At 39.9% G+C, this 10,414-nt stretch overlaps 2 protein-coding genes across 2 annotated transcripts in view; both read right to left on the reverse strand.

Moving 5' to 3' along the window:
* The window catches only part of LOC135205722 (nuclear pore complex protein DDB_G0274915-like), a 20,309-nt gene that overhangs the window by 7,629 nt on the left and 2,266 nt on the right, over positions 1–10,414 (reverse strand). The gene's annotated exons all lie outside the window — the stretch shown is intronic.
* The window catches only part of LOC135205581 (uncharacterized), a 2,731-nt gene continuing 1,524 nt past the window's right edge, over positions 9,208–10,414 (reverse strand). The window contains 1 exon segment of the mRNA XM_064236348.1: positions 9,208–10,412. Coding sequence (XP_064092418.1) covers positions 9,404–10,412 — 1,009 coding nt within the window. The 3' untranslated portion in view covers positions 9,208–9,403.

Raw genomic sequence — 10,414 nt, forward strand, 5'->3', positions numbered from 1 at the left:
TTTACTTTTATTTATTTATTTTTTTTAAATGCCAATAGTTCTTTGCGAAGTCCAAGCACACGACAGAGTACCTTTCCCCTTGACAACCATCTCACTTTTGTGTGCAATAGCAAGCGAGTGTGTTGTGAATCCATGTTTTCACAAAGTTGTTCAAATATACTAGCCTTTGCTGGTCTAGTCTTGATGAAATTTACCATTTCGACAACTTGACCAAAAACTTCTTTCAATTTAATATTCAGTGTTTTTTCCATCAGGAGCCCTCTATGCAAGAAACAGTGAGTTGTTATTAATATGGGATTCTTTTTTCAAAATTCCAACCTCTCTCTCTCTCTCTCTCTCTCTCTCTCTCTCTCTCTCTCTCTCTCTCTCTCTCTCTCTCTCTCTGGAAATGAACTCTGAGGAGCAGCATCAAAATGCATTGCACTTATTCAAAACCGCAACCATAGTGTCAGTCACTTCATACATAAGTTGATCATATTAATTTGGATCAAAATGTCATGAACAAATCTGTCATTTGTGATCAAAACCTTTAATTATTTCCATTCACTTCCCAGCTATTTATAAGTTGTAAAGGTAACATGGTGAGTTTCAGCTGAGGAGGCCAGTTCGGGTGTAAAGAATCCGACTGGGGCGCCTGGGCCCCCCTTGACCCCTCATAGTGACTCTCTCTCTCTCTCTCTCTCTCTCTCTCTCTCTCTCTCTCTCTCTCTCTCAGCTTAATGTGTCAAACAGTTGAGGGTGAGAAGCCAAAATAGCCGATATAGTCTTGCTGGACTGAGGACGTCCCCTTGTTTCAATCGAAATGATTTGAAGCCTAATTTCATCATTGTCTGATCAGCTGACTGTCATCTCTGAGGTCATGAAGTCGCGGAGGCTGATCTGTAAATACTGGGAGGACATCTCTGCGAATTCGAGTTTTCCTTCGTTAGTCATTCCAGTCGTCATTTCCATATTGATTCTTTTGTTTGTGTGGAGTTTCCTTTTCATTTGTATTTGTGCTTTTGAATTTCCCTTTTGATTTTTTCTTCCTTTTGTCCTTCTTTTAGTTTCTGTTGCTTTTTAAATTTCAGTGAGATTGATTGTTTTCGTCCTGCGGTCACAGTGACGTTAAATTTTGCGATTGCTACACAGTTGGTGGGGAGCTCGGTAGTTGAAGATTGTAGAGCCGGATATTTTATTAACTAATACCATCAATCAATCAGTCAATCTATATTGCATATATGTATATATATACATATATATATATATATATATATACGTGTATGTATGTATATTTATATATATATATATATATATATATATGTATATATATATATATATAAATCTTAAAGGCACGGTAGTGAATTGTTAATCTCAGCTCTTTGCGGTTAGAGACAAGTCAGTTAGAGACAAGTGCTGGATTCCTCGAAGATGCTGAAATGAAAAAACAGACAGGATAGATTACCAATGTACTTTGAGGTCGATGATGCCTCGAAGATCACGGACTTCGGGTATGGAGCCCCCGTGTTTGTTGTCCCCCTAGATGCTGACCCCTTGGCGTGGGTAGGGGGCTTAGAGAGCAGCTGGGCTCTGATGCCTGGTGGGGTTGCTTTCTCAGTGGCCCTTGGGGCCCAGCTGCTGATCCAACTAAATTAGTCAGAACTTTTTGCAATTTTTTCATTCTTACTACATCCTTCTCCTTCATGTAATATTTTTTATTAGCATTTCTGATTAATTATGTGGAGTTTTACACTTTTGTTAAATTTTTCTGCTCAGGTGATTCTGAGAAGGGATCGTGTTTTGAAAGGGGTTTGTATTCGAAGCTAATTGTGGGGGTTGTGGTGGTTGAGTCGCCACCTGATATGGTTTGGACCCAAGAGGTAGTGATGGGACCCTCCCATTGCTACCTTGAGGACGGAAACATCTCCAAACATCAGCCCATTGGAAACCAAGGGGGGCTGGTGTTTGGGAAGGGACTCCTGGCTTTTGTCTGGAAGCCCACCAATACGTTTGGAGTGGGGAGTTGGTCCCCGTTAGTGGGGGCAGAACTCCCAGCAGGCGGATAGGCTTATACCTGGGCCACTGCAAGCATATTGGTGCTATCCCGTAAGGGTAGGGTTTGGTGTGGACCATTGGGAATCGACTCTCACTTGTGCCATTGGTGGAGAATGTGAATACCTGACTGACCCACGATACCTTCTTGATATAACCAAGCAGTCTACAAATATATTTGAAATTATGGATATCGACCAATGTTTGCCCTCCCCTGGATCTGACGACTTAACGGCACTGGCGACAACTCCAGGCATGGACACGGATATGAGCTCGGCTATCACAAAGAACCATGCACCGAGACACCAGGGTTCTATTAAAACTGGTGGATTTGACATGAACAATAGAGTGCTTTATTGCACTAATGCAAGCCTTTTGTTGGACTACGAGTGCTTGCATAGTGTCGCAAAACAGTTTGGTAAGGTGGGGAAGATTAAGATGCTTCTAGAAAAAGACAAGCAGTCTTTTTCTGCATACATTAGATTTTCCTCTCCCCAAGAAGCTAGTGAGGCACAAGTGAAATTAAATGGCCACATTCTAAATGACTGTTTTAAGCACCAAGGTGTTTTCGGGGAGGAATTTGAATGATGAGCCATTCGATTTTGTTCCTAAGAACGAAGAATGTGGACCAGCAACATATGCCAGGACGCTTCCTCCCCCTATATGGCATGTTGGCAGTTATAAAGAGGGAAGGGAAAATTTCATTAAAGCTGCAGAATGTATTGAGAACAAAGTGGGTTCTATTCCTAACGGTAATCTGAAACGATATGGAAAGAACTTACTCATAATTGCAGGCAATGAGATGCAAGCTATTTTATTATCAAAGTTTAAACCCCCAAAAAGTGGAAATTTTGAGGCTATAACATCGCACAGATTCTTTAACCTGCTGAAAGGGGTAGTTTATTCCAGAGACGTGCATGTTTTTAATGAGAAGGAGATTCTCCTAAGGGGCCCTCCTTGTATATCTCATGTAAAAAAATTGGGAGGGGATGCAGCTATGCTTTTAACTTTCTCCTCCAATTACTTTCCTGATACCATCAATGTTAGCCATGAGAGGATGCAAGTCAAAAAATATAAAAGAAACCCTAAACAATGTTGCAAATGTTTCGAATATGGCCACATTCAAGACTCATGTGGAAACAATGAGAGATGTTCTGTGTGCTCTGCTGAGCATGACAATTTGGACAAGTGTGAAGCAGCCCGTTATTGTTTCCAGTGCAAGGGTGATCATTCTCCAAACAGTAGGACTTGCCTCAGATACAGGTTTGAGCAAGATGTGTTGGCAGTGGCTGATAATGAACATCTCAGCATCAGTGCAGCAAAGCATGTGGTAATGGGGGCTAACAAGAGTGCCAACTCTACCTATGCTTCTGTAATAAAGTTGATGAAGAGTTCTAGCAATGAAAAGCCACCAGTAATAGAATCTAACAGTAAGCATCAGAAACCTGTTTCTCCTTGCACAGGAAATGATAATCAGAAACTTATGTCAGCAAGTGCTTTGAAGGCCAATACTAAAAATTGTTCTTCCAAAAGCATGGACAATTTATCCTCTCAAGCTGATACAAATGTAACGGTTGCAAATTCAGCCCCTAAGCAAAGTTTGCAAACGTCCACAAATAATAATATCACCAAGAAGCAACCAAAGGTGTGGTCCAAACTAGAGAGATCTAGCGCTGATCCATCAATTATCACAGTCGCTAAGAAACATGATAAAACTAAAGCTGCACCCACCAGGAAGTGTATAAGAAACACATCCCCGAATAATGAAAGTTTTATCATAAAAACTTCAAATGGGTACAGTGTTCTGGAAGAGATCTCTCCGCCAAGGAAGATAGTTCCGAAAGCAGATCCAGTTCAGAGACATGCGAGTTCTCATCAGTCTTGCTGCCCCAAGACTAATAGCAGTAGTGATGCACATAATCACAGTAAAAATCCTGAGCATCAGCCTCGAATTCAGAAAGCTGTTTGTCAGCCAAGAATTACCACCTTAACTTTCAAGTTCGATGTCCTTCAGTGGAACTGTAAGGGTGTCAGAGCCTTGACAGAAGACTTTAAAGTTTTAATGCATGAATTCAATCCAGGGATTGTATGCCTGCAGGAGACTATGTTAGGTAACTCTCCTTATAATCCTGGACTTGATTATGCTATTTTAAACTCTTTTCCCCCAATTGGTGATCGTGCCCATGGAGGTGCTGCAATTATTGTTAATAAATCTCTGCAGCACTCCACATTACAATTAAATACAACTCTACAAGCTGTTGCTGTCTCAGTCATATTAGACAAAAGGATAACGGTTTGTTCATTATACCTCCCACCAGACCTTTCTTTTAACATTGGAGATATTCAGTCCTTGATTAACCAACTTCCCACTCCTTTTCTCTTATTAGGAGATTTTAATGCCCACAACCCCCTTTGGGGAAGTCGGTGTTTAGACAGCAAAGGGAAAATAATCGAGGACCTTATTGATGCGAATGATGTCGCCCTATATAATAATGGGTCAATGACCTTCCACAGCATTCATAATAATCATTCCTCAACAAATATCCACCTTGACTTTAACTGGTCTGTTAATGAAGATTTGAATGGAAGTGATCATTACCCGATCCATCTGAAATATGTTGTAAATGCTCCATCTGAAACATTACCTAAGTGGAAGGTAGAGGATGCTGACTGGGACAAGTTCAAGAAAGGAGTCAATCTAGATAGTGAGTTTGAGTCATTTCATTCTCACCTGGATGCCTATGACTACTTTCATTGAATCCACTCTGAAGAGTGCTAAGGGCTCGATTCCCAAGACAAAAGGTAAACCTCGTAGACCTGCAGTTCCCTAGTGGAATAAGACGTGGTATTCTGAGGAAAGTCACTAGGAAGTGCTACCGACAATACAAAACTAGTGGCTCCCCTCAGTCTAAATTAATCTATAATCGTGCGTTAGCCAAGCAGCGGCGCTTTTACAAGAAAGCCAAAAGAGAAAGTTGGCTTTACTATATCAATGGAATCAATTCCAAAACTCCATTGAGAGTGGTGTGGCGCAAAATCAGGAAACTAAGTGGAAAATTTGTTGCGTCGCCATTACCCTCATTAAAAGTCAATAAAACACTGATCACAGAGCCCACTGAAGTTGCCAATGAGCTGGGAAAACACTTTTCTCAAGTTTCCAGCCCTGACAATTATTCTCTAGAATTTCAAAGAATTCGGAATGCCGAAATGACTCTGAAATTTGAATCTGGAAAATCTGAACCATACAATCACAAATTTTCCTTACGAGAATTTCGGGAGGCACTCTCTTCAACTGAATCAACAGCTCCAGGGGGTGATTCAGTTTTATATGAAATGCTTAAACACCTCCCTGATGATGGCAAAAAGTATCTACTCAAGATTATAAACAAAATATGGAAAAATGGAATTTTACCCAAGGACTGGAAAATATCCATAATTGTTCCCATAAAAAAGCCCAATAAAGATGCTTCCCAAGCCACCAGCTATAGACCAATAGCTCTTACCAGCTGTGTGTGTAAGCTGATGGAGAAAATGATAAACACCAGATTAGTTTGGCACCTGGAAACAAAAGGACTAATATCTCCATTTCAATTTGGTTTCAGGAAAAATCGTTCCACCCTTGATCCCTTGCTGAGGCTGACCAATCAAATCCAGCAAGGATTTCCCAAACGATGTCAGACTATCGGCGTATTTTTCGACCTTGAGAAAGCATATGACACTACTTGGAGAATTGGCATCATAAAACAATTGCACAAGATGGGCATATGTGGAAGAATGATTAAATTTTTATATTCCTTTTTAACAGAGAGATTTTTTAAGGTTAGAGTGGGCAACACTCTCCCAACCTTTTGTGCAGGAGGAGGGTGTTCCACAAGGAAGCGTTTTAAGTGTAACACTTTTTTTCAGTGGCAATAAACAGTATAGTCCAACAAATATCATCACCTGTTAAATGCTCACTTTTTGTTGATGACCTTGCAATATACTTCACAGGATATGATGCCTTGTCAGTATGTAAACATCTGCAAAGGTCTGTTAATGCCATTACAAAGTGGGCTGATGAGAATGGTTTTAAATTCTCCTCCTCTAAAACAGTTTCTGTAAGATTTACTAGGTGGCAGCGTGTGGAAGAGGTTCCCACACTTAGTTTAAAAGGATCTATCATTCCTTATGAAAATGAAGCGAAATTTTTGGGAATGACCATTGACCAAAAATTGACATGGGCCAGCCACATAAATGCCTTAAAGATTAAGGTTAAACAATCTCTGAATATTTTAACGGTTGTTTCTGGATTTAGGTGGGGAGCTGATAAAAAATCCCTGCTGAGACTATATGACTGGATGTGTAGATCCAAGCTAGACTATGGCTGTCAGATTTATTCCTCAGCTTGTCAAACCAGGCTGAAGGAACTAGACGTTGTACACAATATGGGGCTGAGAATATGCTCAGGGGCTTTTAGAACTTCGCCTGTTGAAAGCATATATGTTGATATTAACCAACTTCCCCTTGATCTGAGAAGGCAAGAACTAGGATTAAGGTACACGGCTAGAATTAAAAGTGCTCCCAAAAATCCCTCCTTCCAGGTGCTGAGGGAAGCAGACTCCGGGTCTTTTCTGGTATAAGAGCCTCTAGACCATTCCAAGTTAGACTAAATGAAGATGTTAGGGGTAATCATCTTAAATCCCAGAAAGTCATGGAAGAAAAACATCCTTTGTATCCTCCATGGCTTATTCCAGAAGCATCCGTGTGCAAAAAAGCATTTAACAAAAAAGACTGTCCTGAGGAAGAGATTAGGGGAAAATTCTTGGAGCACGAAACTGTCCATACTAATGTGACAAAAATATATACGGATGGATGAAAGTCAAGTAATGGTGTTGGCTGTGCAGTTATCCTTGGTGATACAGCATATACAGCTAAACTACCTGACTTTGCATCCATATTCACAGCAGAATTAACAGCCATAGTCTCTGCCCTGGATATAGTTTTTCAAAGTAGCGGCACTAATTTTGTCATTTACTCTGATTCCAAAAGCACTTTAGAAGCTATTAAAAAATTCAATAGCTTCCATCCGTTAGTTCAAAAAGTTCAGGAATCGCTCCTCCATTTGTATTATTTGCGTAAATCTGTCTCTTTCTGTTGGGTCCCTTCACATGTGGGGATTTGCGGAAACGAGATGGCAGATAGGGAAGCGAAAGCTGCTAGTGTCTCATCAGAAACAGCCTTTAGTAAAGTGCCTCATACAGGTCTAAAAGGTCCTTTTAGGTCTTATATTTTAAGCAAATGGCAAGAAAGATGGACCTCTCCTAATCTTGCCAATAATAGAAAGTACAGAAATATTAGAAATAATATATTGCCGTGGCCTTCGTCTTTCCAGTCTGATAGGCGAACAGAAATAGTTTTAAGCAGACTGAGGATTGGGCACACTTATTTGACCCATCAGTTTATTTTAGAAGAGGGCAGCCTCCCAGATTGTGCTTGCTGTGGCGAGATGCTAACAGTGGAGCACATTCTGGTTGCTTGCCCCAGATATTTTAACCAGAGAGAGAGAGAGATACCTTAGGGGTAAATCCCTTTGTGATATTTTGGGAGATGAAGCAGATATTTCTGCTCTCATCTCCTTTTTGAAGTCTATAAACATTTTTAATAACATTTTATTATTTTTTATCTATTACATCATAGATATATATATTTATTTATTAAGCATTTTCTTCATTCATTTCTTCATTAATTCATTCATTTCTCATATGGTAATTTATATATGAACCATTTTCTTCATAAACTTATTAAATCATTTATAATGTAATTTATTTACTCTCCATTACGGCGCTGAATGGCTTCTTTGGCCCCAGTGCCTGGGCTTTTGCCCTAAAACTCATCCGTGTTTGTTGTGTGCAACATAGGGTGTGTCTGTGTGTGTTCGTAACGAACAGTATTTTACATTTATTATGGGGGGATAAGTGCTAAGAGAGGACTCACTGATTGGTTGTGACAGAGTTTGGAACATTCCTGGAAGAGGTGTTGCAGAACCATCGAATAAGATGGATTCGAAGTCACCATATAGAAAAATGGACTCTCTAATACTTCTGTTGACTTATTAAAATATTAGGATTAGTCGGACATTATGAGATAAGAGGGGGTACTTACTTGAATATGATTTTGAGAGGAAAACGATAGTTTAAGTTTTTTTTTGAGTCAGTTAATTCATTTTATTCTATTTTATTAATTGATTTTATTCCATTTTAATGTTAGCTAATTTGGGAAATAAAAAGTATGTTTGTAACTACGGGATTTTATTTGCCTAGCTTGCTTTTTCAGGCCAACTCCCCAGAATGATCTGCAACGAACAAGGGTAGGTTTCGTTGCCAGTAGCAGTTTGTTTCATTTTGTCATTTGGCCTTAAAAACCCGTTCAAGATATATATATATATAATATATATATATATATATATATATATATATATATATATATATATATATTATACTCGTGAGTGTATTAGACTTCTGGATCTGGACAAAGTTTATTTCAAGAGCTGAGGATTTAGCCTTGTTCTTCATCAGTGGCAGCTCAAGCCAGTCGATTAAAATATCCTCTCTGGTGTTTAAATGACAGAACAATTAGGTACTAATGATATGTTGGGTAATTGATTGCTGTCAGTGTTTGCAATTCACTTCATAGTAGGCCTCAGCCGAAATCACATTATGGTTATGAAGGGCACACTTGTATATTTTTAAACCAAAGCACATAGCATGAGAGATTTAGGCAGCAAACAGTGAGGAGACGATCTGGTTGTGAGATTCAACGGAAGGTTGTGACAGATTGTGTCTGTGAATTTGTTTTCAGGAATAAATTATAATTAATTAAAAAAAATTAGTGAAAGTTTTTGTTGATCTGCAACCCAGTGAAGATTAATTAGTCTGAGTATACGCAGAATTTAGCAATGATTGGGGAAATAGAAATAGTTTCTGTAAGTTTATGACTGAATTGCAGTGGTATCTTTTTGTGCCATAAATTTATCAGCATTGTTGCGTGTTTTGGTTAGGTTTTGTTTATTCAAGTCTTTAACTATTTTGTATTTTGCTTGTCATGATCACTTATATTCATGGTATTTATGGGAGTCATGGCCAATGTGTAGGAATCTTAGGTAAAACGAAGGTTGAATAAAGATGGTTTTTACTCTGCTCACTTTTTATTGTTTTTATTTACATGTGCCAAAGCTTTGCTTGTCATGGTAATGCAGGTACTGTGATAGTGAGAAAATATAATACATTAGTTTCATAATAAAAATATTATTAACTATGACTAAGTAAGGTTCATCCCGTTCATTAACATCACATTCCCATTGTTGTTTGTAAGAAAGGTGCACCCGAGTCCATTATCAGTTGAAAGTTAAGACGTATCCAAATTTATTGGGGTTCTTTGAGGCGTCGTACTGAGTGAGTTTGAAGTTTTCTGGACTGTGTCTTTGTGAAGAAGGAGCAGAATACTGTGAGGGGGAAGATGGTCGTGTTGAGGCACTAGGTGACGATGAAGAGAACGTTCCAACTTGAGATGATGGTGAAGCAGCAAATGCTCCTGCAGGGGAGAATGGTGAGCCAACTGTTCCTCTGTGTGATGGAGAGGAAGAGGAGGGAGATTTTCGAGATGGGGGAGGTCCCCTTGAGGAAGACACCTCCTGAGGTTCGAAACCAATACCTTCTCCAGCACGGAAGTGAACGGTGCGTCTGGTTCCATCATCATCTACGACAGTGTAGGTTCCCTTAACATTTCCATCAGCATCTGCCGTCTCTGATCTTGAATACTGTTCAGAGTCAAAGTCAAAGTTATAGGAGGCATCAGCATTGGAATTAGCTAACGGGTCAATGAAAGGGACTTCTTTTACAGGTGTAATCCTACCTGTAGGCTGACCGGAAGGTGCTCCAGGGACAATAGGACCTACAGGAATGTGGGATCCCTCAGCAATGAATCCAGTGTCAGATCCAGCTTGATATTGGATCTGTCGTCGTTGACCATCATCTCACCAAAGGCAAAAATCTCCATCAACATTGTTGTTGGTGTCACCTGCTTCTTTCCTTGAGTGGGTGGACGTTTCATAAGCAAAAGCATAACTTCCATCTGGTCTGAGTTCACTGCGGGTATTAGCTTCTTCGAAAGGTGGACGAGATGAGGAAGAGGAGGGACGAGCACCAGAAGAGTAGGTTTGAGGAGCAGCGAGAGGAGATGGACGTTGGCTAGAGAATGTGGTGCTGGCAGAACCCTGAGGAGAAGCTGATGGGGCTCGGTAAGTTGATGGACGTGAAGTACCACGGAAGCCAGAGGACTGGGAGGAGGCAGGTGTGTTTGAAGTTGGGGCAGTTGGGAGATGATCTCCAGATGCAGTGAATCCTCT

This window comes from Macrobrachium nipponense, chromosome 24, assembly GCF_015104395.2.
Source record: "Macrobrachium nipponense isolate FS-2020 chromosome 24, ASM1510439v2, whole genome shotgun sequence".
NCBI classification, from domain to species: Eukaryota; Metazoa; Arthropoda; class Malacostraca; order Decapoda; family Palaemonidae; genus Macrobrachium; species Macrobrachium nipponense.